Genomic DNA, 25943 nt, shown 5'->3' on the forward strand with positions numbered 1-25943 from the left:
ACGGTGTGCCTCCCCCCATGTGGCCTGGACATGCACGAAGTTCAAGTGAAGCAGTGACGTGAATACATCCCCAAGATGGAGACGGGGTCATGTCTACTCCGGGAGACACAGGTAACACGTCTTTATTCAGCCTGTTCTATTTGGGGGACTCGTGTATTCTCTGTATATTCCTGGTTTGCATGTCCATGTGTCCTCCCACAGGATTCCCAGCAGCTCAGGGAGATTCTGCCGGTTACAAGAGAGCTACAACTCTTCACACACAACCATACTTATTTAATGCACTATGCGGTCACGGAAAGGAAACTAAATGGCCAAGCTTTGTGTATTGGGGTGCGGCCATCTACGTGAGCAGGCAGGCTGAACATGGGTGGGGTGTCCCCAGAGGGGCCGTTTTCCCGCTGGTCCCGTGGCATCCAGCAGCATCTGAGCAATCGAGAATAGAGTTACAAGTGTACCACCACTGCCACACCAGAGAACATATTTTATTTCAACGTTTCCAAAGCTCTTAGCACTTTTCATGGCACGCGTGCTTTAAATAAATAGAATAGAAGAAACCGCAATCTTGAAGAGCCTTTGTCCGGCCACTAATGTTCCGTTATTTACTGATGACCAAGTGCACAGAAGCCCCCCCGACTCCCACAACTTCGAATCTTAAGAACAAGGTGTCGCAGACCTACAGCCTCCTCCGTGAACACTTACACGGCAAGAATCTGTGAAGCCTCGAAGGATGCTTTAAAGCTGTTGAGGTTTTTATTACATAAAGTGCATGCTCTCTTAGAACCACAGGCTGGCAGGCAGAGACGGGCCTGTCGACCCTGTGGCATACGGGGAAGTACAGGCCCAGGAGACACCGCGGGACTCAGTCGTGCATCTGTGTAGGGGCCAACCCAGCCCAGACTCTGGCCTGCAGGCCTCAAGCCCCCTTTCCCACCCGGACAGCCTGTGGCCTCTCTGAACGACTCCTCTTTGGAAGTATAAACAGTTCACACATGGCAAGCACACGAACACCTCCCATGGGCACAGAAGCTTCCTGAAATGCTGAATCCCAATTTTGAAAGTCACATCAAACTACACATTTTAAGCACACTGCCCATTCACGGAAAGTCCACTGTGAACTTCCTCTCCTGTGAAGTGACCCCAGTTTATCTGTCTCATAAATGGGACTGCAGACAGGGTAGTAGGCACACTTGGGACGTGAAGATCTTTTCAAATATAATGCAGGGTCTGCACAGTGATTTTTAGAACACACAGGAGCTTTCCCAACAGGAGGAACAGGTAACATCACAGGCTCCACCATCAGACAACACGGCAGAGTCCATGCCTCGCCGGACGGCCTCTTCTCACAGACGGTAATACGACGGTCACACCCGTCTGGGCGTCTCGGGTAACGGTGTGCACTGTAGCTTCCGAATGTGCGCAACCATGCAGAGGGCCGGAGGGAACAAACTCACTCCATTTCTGAATCTATAATCCGTTGCTCATAAAAGAAATACTTTTCAGGGAAAAATGTCTTTTTAAACGTAATAAAATACTTTTTTTTTTTTCTAAAGCATACTTTACAGAACTTTTTCGGAAGTTCATTCAAATGACACTGGACAGGACAGACCAGCTGACTTGTAAATAGTACATGATAAAATGTTCCTGGAATCCCATGGTGACGGGTGCTGTCACCATGCAGACTGCAGCATGTCAGGAACCGTGAAAGCACGTTCACATGAACATCTACGGGAAATTAAAATAAAAACAGACCCAATAAATCCAGATGCTTGATAATTCAGAAAACAGAAGTCTTGATTTCCCGGCAGCAAGTTTAAAAAGTGTTAGGATCTGTGTCCAGATCCTACTAGCTTTGGCCTGCAGAGAAATACAGCGTCCCACCAAGGGCGCAGACCCTGTTTCACAGGTAGGATTACAACGTGGCTCAGCAGGATCTGTGCGAGCCGTGTGTTCATGCGCCTTCACAGGAGCCGCCGATTCAACCGCACACTCTGCAGATCTGCAAACAGGCTCTGGGTGACTTTTTCACAAATATGATAAAAATCATGCAGAAATTTCCTAAAGCAGCAGCCACAGGACCATCCCCAGACATCCTGAAGCAGCGTCTTCTGAGGAGCTCCTTACATGTCCACTCAGCCCTTTCTGTGTGCAGGGGGAGGTCATGCGGGCGCCAGGGCTCCTGGGAGGAGGCACTTGCTCTCGGTGTCCGTGCAGCTTCACTCTCTGCCTAGAAAGGGCGGCGCTTACCGCCCGTCACGACTGGCCGTGCATATTCTACAAAATCATCTATCAGAACAGGCCACGCTCCTACAGGAAAGCAAACACAGATCTTTAAAAACTCACCAGTCTAGAGCAGTATTTTTATATCCAGAGCATTCTTTCTGCAGTCAATATTTGTGTTTCAGGAGCTCAAGTGAGTCGTCTCACAGCCCATCTCTCTGGAGGGATTGCCAGTGAGATCCATTCCTCTTGCTGTAGCCAGACCCCAGGCCAGCACTGGTGCTCCCGTGCGGACGTGGCCTCTAGCGACCAGGCACTCGGGGCCGGCCGGCTGCAAGGCCCGGGCCCCTGTTCCAGGCAGTCGGGACCAGGCACAGGGCCTTCCACCTGCCCTGCAAAACACTGCACCCTTTTTTCCCTGGGCCGGTTCCCTCTCCAGGCCCAGCCTCCCCACTACCCCCAGGTAGCCCGGACCACCCCAACCCCGCTGGCCAGGAACACACTCACTGTAAGCTGCCGGCCCCTCCTCTGCAGACCAGCCACGTCTCGCCACCGCAGCCACACTCCCTGGGCTTCTGTCTATGGTCAACTATACACGTTTATTAAGTGCCCGCTCTGTGCTGAGTGCTGGGGACGCACACAGACATGCAACACCACAGGTGCCCCAGAGCGGTCGCCTCCAAGCTGGGCGCTGAGGGAGCATGCAGTGGGCAGGCTGAGACTGTGTCCTTCCCTAAAGCGGCACAGTGCCCATGGTGGCGGGCACATACATGCTCCCTGACCGGCTGTCCTCAAACATCTCAGGGTGGGGACCATGAATATGTGATCATGTTATACCAGCTGGAATCTTCACATGGTAGAATGCCTAGCCTGAGGCGCCACCCAGGATTACGTACCCGGAAGAGCGGCTTCCAAACCCGTTTGGTCCCACGGCTCTGCCGCAGGGCTCTCTGCACATCCACTTTTGAAATGCTTTAGTTTATTTAGGGGGTTGTCCTCCTAAATTAAACTAAATACGAAGCCCTATTTTTCTCGTGTGGTTGACAAGACATAAAAAGAGGGTAATACTGTCATCACCACCACCCCCACTGCACTGAGGGGCGGGGCCCAGAGGCAGCTGGAGCCGGTCACCACCGTCCTGCCCCCAGCAGTCTGCACATCAGCATTTCTGGACATCATCTGAAGCACTACAACTTCCCGTACCTTCTTCGTCATAGTTAGACATATCATCTGCAATCATATTTCCAAAATCTAGCAGAAGGTTCCAAGTGTCCCTTGGGATTGATCTTTTGTGATGTTCCTAATACATGAGAGAAAAAAACCCACCAGACTTAAGAAACAGACGTGACCCTTGGGCATCCCAGCGGCCTCGTTACTTCAGCACACACCGCGATGGGGAAGCGGCATCATCACACGTGGTCAGAAGTAATGACAGTGTTCTGGGTATGGTAGGAGCTACGTGATGCCAATGTGCAAATACACAAAAGCAGACTTGTTTAAAAGCAGAATAAACATTTAAAATAGAGATTATAATCTGTTTCACTCCAATATAAGGGCAGTGCTTTAAAGCGCCACCTAACGCCCAGCCGATTGGCATATGGTGCGGGACAGCCGGCCTGTGGCACCCAGATACATGTACTTTTCTGCACGCCAGGTGGGTCCTGCAGTGGGATGGGCCATTTTTCAGATTTCAGGTACGCCACCCGCGTGGACAACACGCATCTGTGCTGTGACTCTCAGCAGGCAGAGGGGCGCTGGCTCCGCCCCCTCCCCCCACCCCACCCCTCCCCTTTGGGCATAGAGCTCCACACCCACGCCCGCCCCTGCACGTGTGTGGCAGAGGCGAGTATATTCACAGATGACCCAGAAGCCACCCAACCACATGTGGACTTCTGCGGCCTTCCTTGCGTACCCCGCCTGTCATCCTGGCCTCAATTAACCTGTTTCCACTGTGCTCTGGGAGCCTTTGTCCACACTGACAGTCTTGGGCTTTTGTCCACTCTCAGGCCTAGGGCTCTGTGCTCGTCCCCAACGTGCTGCTGTCCCCACCGTGCTGCTGTCCCCACGGTGCCGTCTCTGGGCACGTGCGCAGGGTCCCTGGGGAATGCCTGCACTCGAGGGCACTGACCACAAAACTAGTGAGTGGTGGAAGCGGACTAAACGTGACATAGGCTGTGAACCTGCACATCGGCTTCCCCGTGCTGCTTTGAGGAGGACCCCACGCACGGCCCCCAGTGGGAAGACGGTCCTCAGCCAGGCCTCACACATTCGCAGAGGAGTCCATGCGGGAGATGTGGGCACATTGCCATCACGTGACTGTCTGCTCTGGAGGGGACCCTGGTGCTCCACACGCTTCAAACAGTGATGCCTGTCTCCCTTCCCCCAGGCCGGGGGCTGCCCCACCAAGGAGGCCCCTCCAGCTCGGAGACTCTCCTGAGGGAAGCCCAGCGAAACCCTCCTTTTTCCTGCTCAGTTAGCATCGTAAACCACATCTTAAAGTGTATCAGACTGTGGACAAGCTGGACAACGGGATATAACCTGCAGTCTGGAGCCCGTATGAGCTCACAGGACGTGTGTCGCTGCTGCTTCGGGAAGCCTAGAGCCAGGTAATTGGAGTTCTGCAGACAAGGGGAGGCCTGCGGGTCATCTGAAACCCCAGCCTGAGAGTTCCGCGGGGCTGCCGGGAGCCCTTCTGAATCTGGCCTTGGGTAGCCCTGCCCGTTCCTTGCAGTGGTGAAGCCCGCGGCTGCTCGCCAACTGCCTGGCAGCCACGGTACAGAACCCCCCAGTCAGATAACACGGGCGGCCACACAATGTGCTGACCCTTCACACTGGGCACACACAGCAAGAAGCAGAAGGACACTTACCAATAAAAAGCTGTTCCAAAGATCTAAAAATTTAAACCTTCCAGATAACACCAAATTCCAGTACGCAACAGCCATTTCTAAATCTGGCAAAAAGAGAGAAAGAGCAGTTAATAAATCCCAATTTCTTTTTCCACTGCACAAAATATGACCACTTCTTAGCGCACTGGTAATCACTTAGTAAAACTCAGCACTCTTACTGAAGAGTAAGACGAGGCCCACCCCTTACAGAACGTTCCTGATACTGTGAATGATCTAATCTTCTAACTTGGGGGAAATCTCTTTAAGCGGTCTGTGCCTTGTTATTCAGACACGTACACAAACTGTCCCTTAATTAACATCAGTCTGTAAGACACCCATTTCTGTATACACCAGGCTTTCTTCAAACCTCACTGATGCAACCTGGATACTGTTCTTGCACATCAGGTAGTGTCAGAACATGCTGAACTGCAAGTTAAACAACCAGTCTTGATGGAAGGGAGGCAGTGTTTTCCCAGTGGGCGGGAAGAGTCCAGCTCGGAGGGAAGCCACACGAGACGGCCGGGACCCCTCCAAATTTCTCAGGGTGCAGTCAGGACACAGCAGCCCAGGGAGGGTGCTTCCATTGACACGCAGACATTCCCCGCCTAGGCCGGCTGCTGATCACAGCCCGTGTCCTCCATTTTCCGGGCCCGGAAGGCAGCGGTTGTGTAGTCGTGTCCCGAAGCTTCTACACAGACCTACGTACTCTGCGGGGCTCGGGTGCAGGATGAGGTCTTACAGAACAGCACCACGGAGCTGTAGGACTGCATGAGAATACCATCCTAAGCCAGAATTTCTGAAATGAGGATTCATTCTTTGCTTGGTCTAAGTTTACTATCTATTTCTCCTTGCATGCTGGATCCAGCAAGTAAACTAAGAGGCTGAGCTGAGTTTCCTTGTTAAAATTGACAGCTTTTAATGGTGTACTTTAATCCCAAGTGCTCACCACTCAGAAAATAAAAGAACAGTTAGAATAGAACGATTTCCTAATTACACGTTTATATATGTATGTCAGGATAAACTCATGTGAAAGGCAGGCAAATAAATATTTAAGGTCACAGATTCTTTTAAATGTAAGATGCCCAAACAACCACTTTTCAGAAAATTTTCATCTAAATCTTAGTTGGTCCTACTTGGACAAAAGTGATTAAGGTAGAGCTGTAGGGGAGCCTGTCTGGCTCAGTCAGCAGAGCCTACGACTTCTGATCTCAAGGTCGTGAGATCTTAAATTACTTCAATGATTACGTAAATAAACAAAACTTTTTAAAAAGTAGTGCTGTGACTTGAGATTTCTAGGAAAGAGCATTACTAAAACTGGATAAGCAAAGCAAGGTACAAGTAGCACCAAATATAAATAAAACGCCTACATTCCCTGTGTTAACAGGCCGTTACAGACTTTCAGTCCTAAATACCCTGGAGTCTTACTCAGAGAGAGCCGGGCAGGAAGCTTCGAGGACTACCCACGTGGACGGCTCGCTAACCCTCGCAGCGCCTGCGCTCTAACACTGACACGAGCGGCCTGTCTCACTAAGTCTACATCCTTGTGACTTAGGAAGAGCGTTAACTGAGATCTGCCCTCAACTCAGCTCAAGGGTGAGACAAGTCCCACACTGAGAAATGGGGGTGAACCTGGGGAGGAAAGAGAAGTAACGTCGTATGGCAGACATTTAACTTGGGTCCTATCTTAGTCTGGTCCTGGAAACCTTTCTTAAAAGTTCCTGATGCGCACATTCGTGACCAAAAGTGAAGGAACACATATTCATATTCAGTGTTATGTATGTAAAAATGTTTACTGTCACCCTAATCGGATCCACTTGCAAAATAACAACACTAGAAAACCTCAAAATGACAGAACGTAGAGCTGGAAGCAAGGACAAGAGTGACCCCAGCAGCCATGAGAAGATTACAACAGCTACTGCTTCCCACTAACCTCTGAGAAGTCTTCTTTCCTGAGCAAGAAAATGTTTAGAGGAAATGGTTACTCTTTAAAATTTGTTTCTGATTTAGATTTACATAATGAAAATGTCCCTTCTGTCAAAGAAGGCTTTGGGTGCAGATATAAAAATTAGCTAATTATCGTGAAACTTTACTTCCTCAAAAATCAAGATTTCTCAAAGCCAACTGATTCCAGACTCTATCCTAAGCTTCTTACATGAAAACAAAAAGTCAAATAACTTTAATTACCTTCTTTATTAGAGTGACCATCAGGTAAGGACAGGCTAACAGAACATAAAACAACCCACACAATTCTAACACATACACATAAATAGACACACAAACTCGAAGAAAACGAAGAATAAATCTCTCTTTTCTTGATCAACCTTTTTGACTGGTATCCACACTTTTTCTCGAACTATAGAGCACCTCTATCAACCTCTTTGATTTATATTTAATCCTTCCGAAGACACAACACGTAAGACACTCTGGAAACTGCAACATCAATTGTTCCGCTTTGAGTACATAGGCATAAAATTATTCATCTGGCTTTATTATTTTTTAAGCCCTCAAAACCCTGGTAAAATGAGGGGACTGCACTGAATGGCCTGCACAGGCTCATGTCCTCATGAGGCTGTCACTGGGCCCTGCAGCAAACCTCCAGGAAGGACGGACACACACACACACACACACACACACACACACACACACACACACACGGGCTTCCTACTGCAAACAGCCTCCAAAACATGAATCTCTGGAATATTCATGGAGAAAGAAAGACCTTTTTAAACTTTAATCGGGGACTTAGACTCTAATTGACAACATCCTGGAAACCACTTGGAATTACAAGTGCACTTGGGTGTGGACTTCGGCGGAAGGAAGTGGGCTGGAGGAGAGCAGTGCCCCACCCCTGCCCCACCCCCATAGCACCCCTGCCCCACACTACGGCCAGGTACCCCCCAACCCAACGCAGGCAGCACCCCACCACCTCTGCGCCCCCACCCAGCTCCACTCCTGCGAAGGCAGGAAACAGGTCAAGCTGGAACAAAAGAGGGGCTGGCTGAGCCCTGCCTAAATCCCGGACACCAAGGATCATGAAGAATATACAATGACTGTTGCCCGAAGCCACTGAGTTTTAAGGTACTTTGCTATAAAGTGGGTCTGGGGAACAATCTGAGAATCCGCAGTCCTGACAAGCTCCCAAGTGACACCAAGTTGCTGGTCTGCAGACCGTGCATTGCAAGGACTTGAGGTCAAACCTAACTCAGTGCTAGAGGTGGACAGGGAAGGCAGCTCTTAGATCAAGAGGAGAATCACCTGGGACCTAAGTCCCCTTGGGCGGAGGAAGGGGGATCACAGGACGGGGCAGAGGCCATAGACGCTGATGAGCTCTTTCCCCCAAGACAGACTTGATTTGGGGAGAGCATGCCTGGAGCACTGGTCCCAGAGGCCAGCGCCCAGGCATCGCCAGTAACAATCACTGGGCTGTAGAGAAAGGAAAGGAATCTGGAGGGTGTCCGAGGCAGGACGATCCTCAGACATTGATTCAACAATTTGAGGCCAGAAGAAAGCGGGAGGGCACAGTTAAGACCTTCTGCCCAGAAGACCTGCTCACTCCAGCACACAGGGTGGGACCTCCCTGTGGACCCACGGGGAGGGAGGCCACCCTGCTTCCCATCCAGCGGCACCCAGTAGAGTGTTGGGCACACACGCAGGCTGCTGTTCCCACACAGCACAGAACCTTCCCAGAAATTCCCAGGACTCTTACTGCTGCCACAAGAGAGGAAACACCATTGTCTTCCAGAACACTGAAGATCTGTAGTCTGGAATTTGAGAGCCACTAGCATGAAGCTGTGTTTCTGAACAATCTAGAAACAGTGGCTGAATCGGTATGAATGAGCACTGCTACTGACTGGATCATGGTCCTGAAACGGCTTTCTCCAGGACCAGAAACCAGGGCTCCCTGGACGAGTGTCGGGTCCCAGGTCTGGGGCTGGTAACATGCGGCTTCCGGCAGCCTGTCCTGGCAGACAGGCAGGCAACAGCCAAACACTCCTGGGTCACATCAAAGGGATGTGGGTGCCGACACATCAAAGGGATGTGGGGTCCTGGCCACAGGCAGGACGATTATCACTGAGCTTCAAAAAGGGTCAGAACTGCAGTCCACTGGACCCTTCACATGTGATTCAACCCATGAGTTCACAATGATATGAAAGAAATAAACGCTAATGGGCCCTTTTCAAAGGATGGTAGGGGGACGGCGCGCTGTCCTGACATCTGATAAAGGCACAGAAACAAGTGTTCACCCCACCGGAGCTGGACCACACCGCTGGGTGCTGAGGCACCACCTCCTAGGATTATTCCACATAACACGTGGAACGAAATGATGGAGTTGGAGCGACACCCCACATCGCCGTCAGGTTGATGGAGGTGGGCAGTGAGCTGCAGGGACCGCAGCTGGCGTCCCAAACAGAGGACAGCCAGAGGCGCCGTCTGATCCAAGACAGCCCTCAACAGTGACGGTCTCCCTGAAGGCCGGGACCTTCACGTCACCATGTGCGGTCCAGCGGCTCTGTGTGCCGTGACGCACCTGACCTGCCACCTTACGGGGTGTCACGGAGCTAATGATGTTTTACACATTTTTCTTAGTTGTCTTAACAGAATTAAAGTAATAACACCACTTATACTGTGAAGTAAACGAGAGGCTGGCACCCTTGCCCTCCCACAGGCTTGTCCCCGAGGGTCACTGCACGCCTCAGAAGCCGCCCTTCTGCGCCACGCTGCCTCCCCTGGCAGCCACTAACCCCGCCGCAGGGGAAACCGCAGTTAGGGTGGCATTCCTCCAGGTATTTGTTATTCCTGAAACAAAAACGTCTGTGCGCTGCAATAGATCAGACAAAAATAGAGCCGAGGTTGAAAGTGTGGTCAGGTGCTAGGCCCACAGAGGGTGCGAGGCAGGGGGTGAGGAGGTGAACTCATCTACTGTGTCACAGAGAGAGCAAAATCCAAGGGCTGATGTCATCAAGACGGCACCACACACAAGGCAAGACGATGCTCTGATCCACCACCCGTTACAGTGACCTTTACCAAAGTCAGACCATGTCCCACCTAAGGTGACACTCAAGCCTGAGTCTGGTGGGCCTGACCACCAGGTCCCATATCTCCAGGGCACGCCATGGCAGCCTCCTGAGAGCAAGAGAGCTTTTCCTGTCCACGCACAGGAGCCACTGATGGGGCACGTCACTTGACATATGGCACCAACCAGATGAAGCAATCCTATGTGAGGAATCACCATGATTTTGGTCAACATTTGGTACTTTTAAAAAAGTGAGGTGAAGGGGGGCACCTGGGTGGCTCAGTCAGTTAAGCGTCTCTTTTTTTTTTTTTTTAATATATGAAATTTATTGTCAAATTGGTTTCCATACAACACCCAGTGCTCATCCCAAAAGGTGCCCTCCTCAATACCCATCACCCACCCTCCCCTCCCTCCCACCCCCCATCAACCCTCAGTTTGTTCTCAGTTTTTAACAGTCTCTTATGCTTTGGCTCTCTCCCACTCTAACCTCTTTTTTTTTTTTTCCTTCCCCTCCCCCATAGGTTTCTGTTAAGTTTCTCAGGATCCACATAAGAGTGAAACCATATGGTATCTGTCTTTCTCTGTATGGCTTATTTCACTTAGCATCACACTCTCCAGTTCCATCCACATTGCTACAAAGGGCCATATTTCATTTTTTCTCATTGCCACGTAGTATTCCATTGTGTATATAAACCACAATTTCTTTATCCATTCATCAGTTGATGGACATTTAGGCTCTTTCCATAATTTGGCTATTGTTGAGAGTGCTGCTATGAACATTGGGGTACAAGTGCCCCTATGCATCAGTACTCCTATATCCCTTGGATAAATTCCTAGCAGTGCTATTGCTGGGTCATAGGGTAGGTCTATTTTTAATTTTCTGAGGAACCTCCACACTGCTTTCCAGAGCGGCTGCGCCAATTTGCATTCCCACCAATAGTGCAAGAGGGTTCCCGTTTCTCCACATCCTCTCCAGCATCTATAGTCTCCTGATTTGTTCATTTTGGCCGCTCTGACTGGCGTGAGGTGATATCTGAGTGTGGTTTTGATTTGTATTTCCCTGATAAGGAAGCGTCTGACTCTTGACTTCAGCTCAGGTTATATATGATCTCATGGTTCGTGAGATCAAGCCCTATGTTGGGCGCTGAGCTGACAGTGTGGACCCTGCTTGGGATTCTGTCTCTCTCTGCCCCTCCCCTGCTCATGCTCGCTCTATCAAAATAAATAAACATAAAAATAAATAAATAAAACTGACACTGTAGTTCACAAATCTGAAAATAAATAAAAAATAAAAAACGAGGGGCGCCTGGGTGGCTCAGTTGGTTCAGCATCCAACTTCGGCTCAGGTCATGATCTCACAGTTAGTGAGTTTGAGCCCTGCATTGGGCTCTGTGCTGACAGCTCAGAGCCTGTAGCTTGCTTCCGATTCTGTGTCTCCCTCTCTCTCTGCCCCAACCCCACTTGCGCTCTCTCTCTCTCTCTCTCTCTCTCTCAAAAATGAATAAACATTAAAAAAAATTTTTTTAATTAAAAAAAACGAGGTGAGGGGTGCCTGGGTGGCGCAGTCGGTTAAGCGTCCGACTTCAGCCAGGTCACGATCTCGCGGTCCGGGAGTTCGAGCCCCGCGTCGGGCTCTGGGCTGATGGCTCAGAGCCTGGAGCCTGTTTCCGATTCTGTGTCTCCCTCTCTCTCTGCCCCTCCCCCGTTCATGCTCTGTCTCTCTCTGTCCCAAAAATAAATAAACGTTAAAAAAAAAAAAATTAAAAAAAAACGAGGTGAAAGCATTTGTGCAAAAACAGAACTGAATATTTTAGGAGTTTGCAAATTGTGATAGATTTTGCTCACAGAGCAAAATCTTGTTCATACAGTATGAAACAAGAATATTGAGACTGAACGACACAAACTTCATGATGTGGGTCCACTGGGGAGCTCCTGGGCCCAGGGCCCATGTGAAGGTGGGTCCCAAGTGTCCTGAGAGCATGCAGGTCACAGAACAGGGCAGGGCAGAGGCAAGCACGGCAACCAGGAGGGGACAGTGGAGCCAAGACGGACTTGATCCTTCGAGGCTTGTCCAACCTTCACCACTCGGGTCCCTGGGAGTGATCTCCACCCATGTCAGGCAGCCCGCCAGGATGTGTGAACGCAGGGCACAGGAGAGGAGGGGATCTAAACCTGCCATCGTGGCCTGTCTGCACACCTCTGACATGCACTCCATCCCTCAGCCTGTTTCCCTGTTTACAAAACGTGGGCAAGACTACACGTGGGCAGATGAAAGCACCTGTCTGCCACACGACAGGTGCTTAATAAACGCTAGTTTTCACCTTTCTTTCTGGTCATGAGATAAAACGTAAGAGCAGCCGCCTACGGCAGAAGCCACACTGGGTGAGGAGGCCGGGCTTGCACCTAGATGTCTGGATAGGGGGCAATGGGGGAGCAGGGGGAGGCACTGGAGTGTCCATGACCAGCTGTCCCAGCACTGCACTCTACCCCTCACCAGTCAGCAATGCTGTAAGCACTCTGATTTTCCCAGGAACAAAACACCACAAGCGCAGCTCTCCACTCTGCACCAACATGACCAGAATCACCCTAAATTCTAATGCAGCTGGGGTCCCACTGCCAGTATCTCAATCTCACCTCCTGGCACCCCTGTGGGGACACCTGGGAAGCTTGTCTCCAGGAGAGGCAGCACCCGGCCGGCAATCACAGCCTGATGTGCTCAAAATGCCCCCAACGCCCAGGGAGGTTCAGGTGGTAGTGGAGGCCACCCGGCTCCTCCTTCCCTCAGTCGGTTCACCAAGCACGGGCTGGTCCCTTCAAGGGGGTGAGGACAGACACAACCCAGCAGGCCTGGCGTCCACTCGCTCTTCTACTGCCCACGCTCCACTGTCCCTAACCAGCTCCTGCTTAGGCGGCAGGATCCCTCACCAATGGCAGGCCATCTTTCTTCCCATGGCCCCGGCTCTCCGACGCACGACAAGGTGGGGACCGCGCAAAGCCTCCACTGCCAGAGGTGGCTCGTTGCTGCCCCTTTACCCAACGGCAGGCCTGTCTGCTCATCCATTTCCCGGAACAGGAGAAAATACATCCTTAATTTTCCTGGTGGCTCTCCCACTGCCACCTTCCCAAAGTTTTGGCAGAACTGTTCAAGTGAGCTCCTGAACGGGGCTCACACGGAGGCCCTTTCTCAGCTCCCAGGGTGGCAGGAGCATGATCCTCGAGGTGGCACACAGGGTGAGAAAGCTGTTCACAAGGCCAACTAGCCTGGAGACAGAGGGAATCTGATGAGAGACTCATCACAGTGCAAGGTACCAAGAGTAAAAGTGAACAACCACAGCACTAGAGAAAAACAAGTAAAAAGAAGAAAACCATCTCTGCCATGGGAACAAGCATAGTGCTTATGAAAGATGGCCCCCACCCCCTGCTCTGAGATAGGAGGGCCCAGTCCCTGACATCCCCCCATGGGAGAACCCAGCCCCTGTACCCCCCTCCCATGGGAGGGGCCCAGCCCCCACACCCCCTCTGCTCTGGGACAGGAGGGCCCAGCCCCTGCACCCCCCATGGGAGAGCCCAGCCCCCGCAACCCCCTCTTCCAGGACAGAAAGGCCCAGCCCCCGCACCTCCCCTATGGGAGAGCCCAGTCCCTGCACCTCCCCTCCATGGGAGAGCCCAGCCCCCGCACCCCCCCCTCTCTGGGACAGGAGGGCCCAGCCCCAGACACCCTCCATGGTAGAGCCCAGCCTCCACACACCCCCCATGGGAAGGCCCAGCCCCTGACACCCCCTATGGGAGAGCCCGGTCCCTGCACCTCCCCCCACCATGGGAGAGACCAGCCCCTGCACCCTCCCCTCCTCGGGGACAGGAGGGCCCAGCCCCTGACACCCCCTATGGGAGAGCCCAGTCCCTGCACCTCTCCCCACCATGGGAGAGACCAGCCCCCACACACCCCTCTTCTGGGTCAGGAGGGCCCAGCCCCCACCCGCCCCCACCCCCACCCCCTGCCATGGGAGAGCCCAGCCCCTGAACCATCCCACCAGCGATGGGAGAGTCCAGCGCCTCAATCCACGCCTGCATTTGACCTGCCAACAGGAGTAAGAGACAGAGGGGAGAAGAATGTTCAGTGCTCACACACCTACAGACATGCACAGGTGAAATCAGGCCCCGAAATCAATTGTTTGCAGTGGATTTTTCTATCTGTGGATTTTCAAGCCCGTTTTGGTTTCCTTCCTAAAATTGGTTATTTTATAATATTGCTTTTTATGTGTAGGAACTCTTCTTCGAAACATATTATTGTTTAATCCCTAAAGACCATGTCAGTCCCCCTCTAAACTTGTAAAACATTTTACTGAACTAAACATGTCTGTTACATTAAACAAATAAATTATATAGCATTTAGGGGGAAAAAGAAATGAAAATAAGCAGAATAAAACCCTCAGAGAAACCAAACTCACACTAAAAAGTTAAGAATTTTCCAAACAAATTTATATTATAGCAAAACTATATAACTCTGAAATAAACACTAAGATGTAACCCAAGGCACGTCAGAATTGTTTTCAAGTAAGGTAACTTTAAATCTCCAGACCAGGACAGGATTAATGTCCCCTGGCCGGTCCCCACAATACCATCTGCTGGACCACACACCTGGCTGATACAAACATTCTGACTGTCGGTATCAATTGCTGACTTCTCTAACCCATTAGTTAACTGTTAATAGTATGACAGAATGCGGAGCATTTGCAAGTTACTTTACGTTTTGGAGTTTAAATATTTAAGGCCGGAAGTGGCGACTGACTAGGGGCTGAGCACAAGTGCAGGTGGTACCAGGTGGCTCGCGTGGCCGTGGCACGCCCAGTGGTCAGAAGGCACCAAGGCAGGAACAGGGACCCTGTCGCAGCAGGACTGTCACCTGGCAGGTCCTGCCCACTTTTAGTCTCACGAAGATGTGGCTTCTTACGAATCTGGATTTTATACTCACCTAAACCCTTCTGCCCGGGGTTCTTAGCAAAGGTGAAGGTAAACTGATAAAAATCCTTAAACTTCGCCGTGTCCTTCAGTTCCTGCTCCAGCCTTGGCAGAAGGGCCCTCAGCTTCTCCGTGCTGTCACACCTGCCGAGAGACAGTGCTGTTGTGGCGGGACAAGCGCCTGCCCAGCCTGGCCGCTCCCTGTGGCCTGCGGGCTCCCTTCTCTAGCTAAAAGGATTCCGGTGCTCCAGAACAGATGGTGGTGGTGGCCGCATGGTGCCGTGAAGACGCCAAAACCAGACTTGTGGACTTTGAGTGGGCGAATTCTGGCCCTGGGGTCACCTCCTTACAGCCAGGCTCGTCCACATAGGACAAAACATAACTCCACTGCTCGAGAGTCGGGCTTTCCGGGCGCGGGGTGGGGGTGGGGGGGAAGGGGCAAGTGGGTGAAGGGATGGCACACACTTACTGTGATGAGCACGGAGGAACGCACAGAACTGCTAAGTCTGTGCACTTAGCATAGCGCTACTACTGTGCACCTGACACTAGCATAGCGCTACATTAATTACGCTGGAATTTAAAACATACATTTGCTGAAAATGAATTAAAACATTGATCTTCCTCCAAAAAGTCAACCTCCTTTAAGAATATTAAAAAGCCTTAAAAGCAGAAATCTAGAATAGCAAAACATAAAATTTGTCTTTTTTATTTTGACAACCCAGCAAGAAGATCGTAACAGCCCTTGCTTCCCCAATGCCGCAGCAGAGCCCTAGGGCTTGGGACAAGCAGGGGAAGCCCTGCCTCAGTGGCCACCTGTGCGGTGACACAGAGGTGAGGCGTACAGCTCCAGGGACCCACACCAAGGCTGGCGTGCTCCCCACCTCAGGCTTCTTCTCTATGGGGCCACTCCGTGCCCTCCTGTGTGCCTGCAAAACTCCAAGCAAGCACTCCCTGATGGTCAGTTGCCCCATTTTTGAACTTTGTAAATGGGAGTGCATGTCTGGCTTTTGTGTCTGGCTTTCTGTGTTGACGCTGTGTCTGCAGGTTCACTTGTGCTGGCGTGTAGCTCACATTGAGTCATTTTCATTACCATGTAGCGTTCCACTGTATTCATACTTTATGATTTATATGTTCTGCCAATGAGAAATCCTCTGGCTATCTCTAGTTTTCTGGTAACAAAGGTTGTTAAGAACATTTCTATACATGTATCCAGGCACACAAGTAAATGTGTTAGGTTAGGCACAAGACCAAGTGGGCCAGCTGGGTCACTGAATCTCCAGTGTTGTGATATCAAATTGTTTCCTAAAGAGACTGCCCCATGTCAACCCCCTGCCAGCAGTATACGAGAGTTCCTGTTCCTCCCGTTTTCAGTGATACACACAACTGTGTCTTATTTTAGCCATTCCACAGATTAAGTTCATCGTAATTTAACCTGTACTTCCTCAGTGAACAACATTGCACACCTTGTATTTTGACTGGCTATTTGGAGATGCTTTTTTGTGAAGTGCCAGTTCAAGTCTCCTGCCCGTTTTCAATTAGGTATCTTTTTCTTATTGTTTTGCAGGCTTTCTTTATATATGAACGACATAAGCTTTGGTCAGCTAAGCAGTCTACCCCAGTGTGGACTGCATTTTCCCTTCTTGATGATCGGAATTCTTATTTTTAGTATAATACACTGCCAGTCTTCTTCATGGTGTTTTTTATAAAATTTTTTAAATGTTTATTTTTGAGAGAGAGAGAGAGACAGAGAGAGCATGTGAGTGGGGGAGGAGAGAGAGAGAGAGAGAGAGTGCGCACAAGCAGGGGAGGGGCAAAGAGAGAGAGGGAGACACAGAATCTGAAGCAGGCTCCAGGCTCCAAGCTGTCAGCACAGAGCCCAATGCAGGGCTCGAACTCAGGAACCATGAGATCATAACCTAAGCCAAAGTCAGAGGCCTAACTGACTGTCACCCAGGTGCCACAGGTTTGTGGTTTTTTGTTTTTTTTTTTAATGTGTTCAAACTTCCCCCACTGCATGGTCATAAAGATATTCTCCTACATGATTTTTCTACAGGCTTCTGGCTTTTGCCTTTAGCCTTTCACACTGACATCTACGATCCACTTGGAACTGATTCTTTATGTACGTTGTGAGGTAAGGATCAAGGTAAGTTCTTCTCCATGTACCAATTCTCCCAGAACCATTTACTGAAAAGATGTCCTTTCTTCACGTCTCTGAAGGCTGCCTTTGCCATAAATCAAATGTACCTTAACACATGGGTTTGTTTCTTGGCTCCCATTCTGTTCCACTGGTCTACTGATCTCAGTAGTAGTGCCAAGTAGTCTTAATTACTGTAGCTTGAAAAGTCCTAATTATCTGAGAGAACAGATCTTCCCCTTTTGTTTTTTAAGAACTTTTGCCTGTTCTTGACTGTGCATTTTCATATAAATTTTAAATCCATTTGTCAAACTACACATATATAAAAACTACTACTTACTGTGGTTTTGATTGAGATCACATTAAATATGTAAATTTAGGGACAAAATACTGACTGTTCCAACCTATAATGAGGTTTATGTCTCTACTCAGGCTTCTTGCCTCTTCTTAAGTTATTTTCTCTGTGGAGGTAGCACACATCTTTAATTAGATTTATCCTAGGTGTTTTTTATTACTGATACTATTGAAAATGACATATATTTTAAAAATTCACTTTGTTTTATTGAATTGTTGCATTCAGTATTCTAAAATAAGATTGATTTTTGTTTGTTGATCTTGGGTCCTACAATCTGGCTAAACTCACTTATTGACTCTAATATTTCACCTGTGGATCAGACTAGCTACCACCACCTGTTCAATGCTTAATAAAAGTAGGCATTCATGTTCCAGTTAAGTATAAGATTTCCTCTAGGATTTGGCAGAACGGGGGTGGAGGGGTCAGATTAAGTACTGTCCCTTCTATTCTTGGTTTGCTGTAAGTTCTTTTTCAAAACATTATGAACAGAATTGAATTTTTTTTAACGTTTACTTTTGAGAGAGAGAGACACAGACAGACAGAATCTGAAGCAGGTTCCAGGCTCTGAGCTGTCAGCACAGAGCCCTATGTGGGGCTTGAACTCATGAATTGTGAGATCATGACCTGAGCTGAAGTTGGATGCTTAACTGAGCCTCCCAAGCCACCCAGAATTGATTTTTTTTTTTAAATGCTTATTTATTTACTTTGAGAGAGAGTGTGAGCCAGAGAGAGAGCGCAAGCAGGGCAGAGTGAGAGGGAGACAGAGAATCCCAGGCAGGCTCCACACTATCAGCACAGCGCCTGACACAGGGGTCGAACTCACAAACTGTGAGATTGGGACATGAGCCTAAATCAAGAGTCGGACACTTAACCAACTGAGCCATCCAGGCGCCCCTGAATGAAATTGAATTTTATCAAACCCATTCTTTAAAATTATTTTTTAAAATGCTTATTCATTTATTTTGAAAGAAAGTGCATGCACAAGCTGGAAAGGGGCAGAGAGGGAGAGGGAATCCCAAGCAGGTTCTATGCTCAGTATGGAGCCTGACGTGGGGCTCAATCTCCCAACTGTGAGATCATTACCTGGGCTGAAATCAAGAGTTGGACATTTACAGACTGAGCCACATAGGTGCTCCTTATCAAAGTTATTTTATGCACTGAGATAATCCCCCCTTTTCTGTTGTTGTGATAAATTACATTGGCTTTGTAATGTTAAACAAATCTCACAATCCCAGACTATAACAAACTGTCATGATAAATAATCCTGGTTTTTTGGTTGATTTGTTTTGGGGGCTGGATTTAGTTTGCTAATAATTTGTCTAAGATTTTTGCGTGTTATGCATCTTTTGATTCCTATGACTGAGAGTGGACAATAATTTTTCATTCTCAAAATATCCTTTTGTGTTTGCTTCAGCAGCACTAAAATATCCTTTGCTATCCAGGTTGTGCTGGCCTCAAAACAAATTGGAAAGAGTTTCTTCCTGTACAATTCTCTAAAGAGGCTGTGTAGAGTTGGCACTGTTCTCTTTATTAAATGTTTTGTAAGATGTGCGCCAATCGAGGCCAAGAGTTTTTTCTCTTTGAGAAGATTTAAAATTATGAGTTCACATTCTTTAAAAGAGTTATGGAACTATTTATATGTCCATTTCAGTAAGTCACATTTTTAAGAGAATTTTTCTTTGGGATCCAGGTTTTCACGTTTACTAGCATAGAGTTGTTCATAATACACTCTTCACCTTTAACATCTGTAGGGTCTATAGTGATGTCTCTCTTTTCATGCCATATTGTTTATTTGTTCCTCACTACTTTTATAAGTCTTTTCAAACAGCAAGCTTCTGGCTTGTTTTCTGGCTTGATTCTTTCTATTGACAACTTCTTTTCTATTTCCTGAAATCACTGCCTGTTTAAAAAAGTAATTCCTTCTCTCTACATTCTTTGAGTTTAGTTTCCTGCTTTTCCTGCTTTTTGAGATACTTTGCTTACTGATTTTTAACTCTTCTTTCCAAAATATGCATTTAAGAAGCTGAATCCTGCAAGTTTTCATATGTAGTGTTGTCATCATTCAAAATACTTTCTAATTTCCATGGTAACTTCTTTCTAACCCAAAAGCTATATCCACATGTATTTCAACTGACTGAGTTATCCTTTTGTTATATTTCTACCTTAATTGTGTTATGGCCTAAAAATACACTCTATCACTTCAATCCTTTGAAATTTGTTGCAACTTCTTTTATGCCTCAGTTTGTGGTCAACACTTACAAATGGTCTACTTGTCTTCTAAAAAGAGTACATATTCTTCAACATCAAAGGGTATATTCTAAATATGTCCATCAGGTCACTTGTTGTGTTGCCCAAATGTCCTATTCCTTACTGATTTTTCATCTGCTCTTTTCATCTGGTAAGATGTGTGTGAGAATTCCCCATTGTGATTGTAGATTGATAGATTTCTCTTTTTAGTGTTTATTTTTGCTTTAAATAATCTATTGCCTTCCATGTGAAATAAACCCTTCCTCATTATGAAATGTCCTTCATTATCTCTAGAATTATTCTTTGCCTTAAAGCTTATTTTAACATTAACATACCCACACCAACTTGTTTTGGTTAATGTTTGCAAATTACATCAACCTCCACCCCTCAAATTGTTCTGTGCCCTTATGTTTTAATCATACCTATTGTAAACAGTGTACACAGTGGTTGAATTGATGTTCTACAACCCACCCAATACTTAGTTCACTTACACTAAATTAATTATGGAAATGCCGACACATTTTGCTTTCAATCCTCCATTTTATCACGCACTCGCTATTTGTCCTACATTAAGTAATTTTCCTTGTGTTCTTTTTTCCCCACATTCTTTTGGATTGAATTTATTACTTTCTTCTTGCTCCATTATTTAGGAATCACACATAAGTCACGTCCTCTACCATTTTTATCACGACTGTAACATACACAAAGAAAGTAAGTATTTCTCCCACTGTTTTGTCTTTTTAACACTTTCATTAAGCAGAGCTCTTACCTGTGACGAAGTCCAATTTATCAGTTTTTTTGCTTTGATGGCTAGTGCTTTTCACATCTTCTGTAAGACAATGTCCCTTAATCTGGGTCTTAACAAAGAGCTTCTTCCGTGATTTGTCTAGAATTCACAATTCTAAGTTTCCTGCATGGGCATGTAAGCCCCCGTCCACCTCAAGACACGGCCTGTGGCCTGATGTGGGCCCCAGGGAGACGTGGTCTCAGGCTGACCTGGCTATTTCAGCATCAGTCATGGAACACTCTTCTTTCCCTGCTGATGTAATAAAAATTGACCAACAATCTTGAGGCAGATGAAAAATAAGAAGACTTCACTAGTTCCTTTCAAGACTTACCTAATGCCACAATAATGAACACTATGTGCTTCAAGGTTAAGGATAAACAGACCCACAAAATATGACAGCGAGTCCAGAAATAGATCCACAGTATGGCCAATTTCTTGTTTTGACAAAGATGTCAAGGGATTTCATGACGTTCACAAAGCTCATTTACCAAGCCTCCAGCCCCCGATGAAAGGCTGTAGGGTTAACAGCTAGAGGCCAAGTGTTCCAGCCACCGGGAGAGTTAATAGCCAGGAAAAAGTGTGAAAAACAGTAATAGAGTGGATCAAAAACCCAAACCCAAAGTGCTTTTTAAAGCTTAGTGCTGCTCAGACTACAATAGCCTTTTACATCCCTAAAAGCACTGAGGTTATCTCTGCAGTACAGGTGGCTGTCACATCACTAATACTTCCATCTCGTAGACAGCACTTGAATGCTGAGTACTTTCCCTTGTAACCACTCTGTGAGATGTGACGAGTGGCGCCATCGGCCAGCACTGACTTATAACCTCAAGTCACCTGTATCCACCGCATAAGGAGGCATGAACTCATCTAACACTTTGGGAAGATTCACACTCAAAATCTTTAAAATAGGTTCTTTAAGATATAGCACGTATTAGGATAACAAACAGGAATTTTAAAAGTTCATCTAACACATTTCTAGATAATGCCTAAGAAATGCTAGCAAGTGTTTCTGTAAGAAGCACTTATTTCCAAAGTATCCTATTTGGGGGAGGTTTTAGCAGATGGATGAGTGTAGTACAGCGGCAAGAGAATGCTTCTTTAGTGTGGCTTTTCCATTTTCTTGAGTGCACAGAACATGGAGTGATATGCTGTCACAACTACTGTCCCAGTGATATCTTCTGCTGGCTTTTACACAACCGCCAGCAATAGGGTAAGTCCTGTAGAGTTTATCATCGAAACAGACCAGGCCGATAAATGTAACAGATTCGTCAGCTTAGTGGAAAACACAAATGTTCCATTTTCCCTGGGGCCCCGGGGTTAGCTGTAAGTATGCACCTTATGAACAAATGCTCTGTTTTTCCCCAGGGATGTGGGAAGTATGCACCTTCTGAACATATTCACCTTGGGCTGTCAAGCTCCTTCAGCAACTAAAAATAAGCCAGCTTAAGTTGTCAACACTACAATGTCACAGTATCAGCACGTCAAGCGAGTTAGCCTTCATACCAACCCATGAAATAGCTCAATAAGCCTAACGATTAAACGATATTTACGTTATGTGCTTTCATTTAATTGTCTGACTTATCTGATAAGTGAGAACCATCTTAAGTTATTAATGAATCCTTTATCCTAACCCTGGAGGTAGAACAGAGAAGTGTTATAAGCAAAAAACAAAATAATAATTTATTGATATTTACTATAGAAACACAAAATAAATTATACAATTAGTATACAATATTATGAAATAAATTCAATGGCTGAAAACAAACAAACAAAAACACCCTGATAGTTACTGTCAATTCAAAACTGGTAGGATAAAAATTAAAAAGAAAAAAGTAAGTTACAAAAGGGATTAATCTGAACAAAAATATTAAGTGAAACTTTATTTGAATTTAAAGGAAACTAAAGGCTTAATAGAGTACAGGTACAAGAAATATGTAAGATACACACAGAACGTAAATGAATTTGAAACTAATATTTACAAGCTGTTGAAAAATAACTAATGTTGAAGGCAGCTTCCTTTTTGCAAAAATTTAAACTGAGACCAACTTACTTACCCGAGCTCTGTCATGCCATCTACAAATTCCTTTTTGGTAAATTCACATTGCGTCGCTGCCCTGAATTTCCACGCAATGACCAAAACGCTGACGCTGGCAGGATCCAGGCTTAAGTCATCACAAAACTGTTGAATCCCGTCAATTCCAATTTTATTTTCATCTTGTGGGTCTACAGTTAAAATCAAGAGAGAGAGAGAGAAGTTATGCTATTTTGAAAAATAACAAAAATGGGTGGTAAGCATCATAGCTCTATGAGATGGCTCTACCAAGCATGTTTCAAATACATCAATCAATAGACCACAATTTTCTACTGTATACGAAATAGCAACAAATGGTAATTTATCCAGAAAAAAAAAATCCCTATTTAAAAAAATCTAGGTACTGGAGTTTAGGAGAAGAAAAGAAAGACCATTGCAACCTCTTTGAGAAGATGTCATCGTTAAGAAAAAATTTAATTTCCATAAAGAAAACAAAAACTCAAAGTTTACACAATTCTAGTTTGCCCAAAGACAAACTGCTACACAGAAATACTGCATTGTGGGTCGCCTGGCTGGCTGGCTCAGTAGGGGGAAGCATGTGACTCTCTGATCTCAGGGTCGTGAGTTTCACCTCCATGTTGGGTATGGAGATTACTTAAAAAAAAAAAAAAAATCTTGGGGCTCCTGGATGGCTCAGTTGGTTGAGAGTCTGACTTTGGCTTGGGTCATGATTTCATGGTTTGTGAGTTCAGGCCCCGCACCCATTGGGCTTGCTGCTGTCAGCACAGAGCCTGCTTCAGATCCTCTCTCCCTCTCCCACTCTCTCTCTGTGACCCTTCCCCGCTCTCTCTCCCAAAAATAAATAAACATTAAAAATAGATAAATATTCTTTAATTAAAAAAATACTGCATTGGCAAAGTGTTTACAATATTATGAGTTTTGGGGGAGCCTGGGTGGCTCAGTCAGTTGAGTATCTGACTCTTGATTTCAGTTCAGGTCATGGTCCTGTGGTAGGGTCCCCTCCCTAAGAAATGTGGTGAGAAAAAAGCCCTCAAGATAAGGGAAGGCAACCTGGCCATGTGCATACGTGACATCCCTAACGAACCTGTAATATGAGAGCACCCAATCAGACTGTATGTCTATACGTTACCCGTATTTGGGAGACAAGGAAGTAGAAAATGCATAAAAGGCTACATGGGTACAAGCCCAACTGAGCGGTCCCGGCAGGAATAAAGTTGCTTCCTGGAAAGAAAAGCCTTGGTGTCATGACTCTGTGAGACCCCTGCTACAATCCCAGGGTCATGGGATCGAGCCTCACATCTGGCTCTGCACTGAGCATGGGGCCTGCTTAAGATTCTCTCTCTCTTTCTCTCTCTCTTTCTCTCTCTCTCTCTTCCCCTGTCCCTCTCCCCTGTTCGTGCTCTCTCTCTAAAAAAAAATTTTTTTTAAATATTACATATTTTTATCTCAATCCTGCCAAAGCAATAGAGAAACTCATGTTTTTTTTAAGGTGATTTTGTTTGCTATAATTTTAATGCTACTATACAGTATTTAGTTTTCAAAATCGTTTAGTTCATGCATCCACATTTAACAGCTTAGAAATTCAGGCTTCCCTCTGTCCCTATTTCTGGTTTAGAAATGAAATTAAGGAACTTAGCATTTCTTCATCAGGAAATCTAATAAAATCTACTAGAAAAATCTCAGTAAGACCTCACCAAACCAGGTCTAGTAATTTCCAACAAAGTGCGTGTATACTAAGATGCCATCACAACGTGTGTGTTAATTCTGTTGGTTTAGGAGGCACAACTAGAAAATTTGTAGCCTCTTTGCTCCAATGAAGATTAAGCGTGATAAAATTCTTCCATGACACAAAATCCAACTTTGGTCACTTCAGTACTATATACTATATTTTCATAGACATCTTGTTATTGAATCGAAATGAAAATTTAAAAAAAAGAAAAGAAAACAAGTACATAAAATAAAACGAATGCCGTAATCAAACAAGCGGAGGCCCAGGCTTCCTCCCGGCCTGCTCTCCCATATTAATGAGGGAGCAGCTGTCCCGAGGGCTCCTGGTTCTCACCCCCCTCCTGTCAACGCTCCCAGTGCTATACAGATCCCCAGGGTGAGAGCACAGTGGGCCTGCACTTCCCTCACCTACAGGAACACTGACTATTTTAAAGTCACTCTGCAAGGACTCACTCATATGTATACATTAGTCCTAACAAGGTTGTGTCTGTCAGGGCCTTGGAACAGCACGTCTCTGCAGAGCCCACAGGGATCCCACAACGTGTCTACTTGAAAGGCCCAGAACTGCACGAGTAAAGGACGTGAGGGTTAGGTCTCCACTACAGAACGACCCTCACAGGGAGGAACTCTCTCACAGGTGGCTGGACATGTCTGAACACCTCCAGCCACCTGCACAGTGTGTGACCTCCGAGACAGGCCCCATGACAACCTCAGCCAGAGTAACTTGGAGCGCATTACAGCTTATTCAAAATGATGACTTTTCACTTTCAAAACCACTGTTTGTTTTCCAAATACAAACCTGGTTTTTCTACTACAGAGTATGTTTCTGTGCCATGATTAAAAAAAAAATGCAGTTTTAAATCTGTTTTCAGATCTAAATAGATTAAAATACACATACAGTATTTTCAAAAGTGAAACATGAAAATAATACGTCAACAAGAATTTAAAGCCAAGCGAGTTATTCTGTTTAGGTTAATACTTGGTTAAATGAGTGCTTTGTGTATTTTTTTTTTTTTTTAGGTTTTGGAAATACAAGATTAGCCTTAGAAACTGCTAGAAAGGAAAAGTAAGTCAACTCTTGACTAGTGGCTGCCTCTGTGATGACAGCACAGACCTGACACCCGATATGAAATCTGAAAGGCTGTTGAAATCTGAGCCGTCTGGATGTGTACAGACTTGTCACCAGACTTGGGCAGCGTGACCGAATCTGCACAGGGAGAGTGCCGCTCTAAGCGCTGGTGTTCCTAACAAACCACCATTCCCAACCTGTAACACGAAAGTCTCTTCGCCAGGAGCGGCCCCTGAAGCCGCCCCAACGGCCAGGTGGCTCCGGGGCCACCGCACAGCCACGCTGTGTGAGCACAAGAGGACGTGTACCCACAGATCCGACTTTCTTCTAGGAGCTGGTCCTGTTCTTCAACAGCCCTCTCGCCACCAGGGTGCCAGCTTACCCGGCAGCGCTGGGGGGAAACCGGGGTCACAGCCCGGCCCGCCACCCCCCACCCCGGCCCGGGTTGGCTACCGGGTGAGGTTCCCCGGAAGCGCAGGGGCCTCTGCGGCTCAG

General features: G+C 47.0%; 1 protein-coding gene across 2 annotated transcripts in view; it reads right to left on the minus strand.

The window, feature by feature from the left end:
• Positions 1-462: 462 nt before the first annotated feature.
• The window catches only part of DCUN1D2 (defective in cullin neddylation 1 domain containing 2), a 32368-nt gene continuing 6887 nt past the window's right edge, over positions 463-25943 (minus strand). Inside the window, exons 3-7 of one of the 2 annotated variants that reach the window (XM_047082023.1) lie at positions 22653-22821; positions 15089-15219; positions 5085-5167; positions 3421-3517; positions 463-2304 (exon numbers count right to left, since the gene is read on the minus strand). In XM_047082023.1, coding sequence (XP_046937979.1) covers positions 2225-2304; positions 3421-3517; positions 5085-5167; positions 15089-15219; positions 22653-22821 — 560 coding nt within the window. In that variant the 3' untranslated portion in view covers positions 463-2224. The remainder of the gene's footprint in view (positions 2305-3420; positions 3518-5084; positions 5168-15088; positions 15220-22652; positions 22822-25943) is intronic. The other variant, XM_047082031.1, reaches the window with a different exon arrangement.

Source organism: Lynx rufus, unplaced genomic scaffold (genome assembly GCF_022079265.1).
Source record: "Lynx rufus isolate CCGP_SWC_20201006 ecotype Redwood Valley unplaced genomic scaffold, mLynRuf1.p SCAF_1, whole genome shotgun sequence".
Classification (NCBI taxonomy): domain Eukaryota; kingdom Metazoa; phylum Chordata; class Mammalia; order Carnivora; family Felidae; genus Lynx; species Lynx rufus.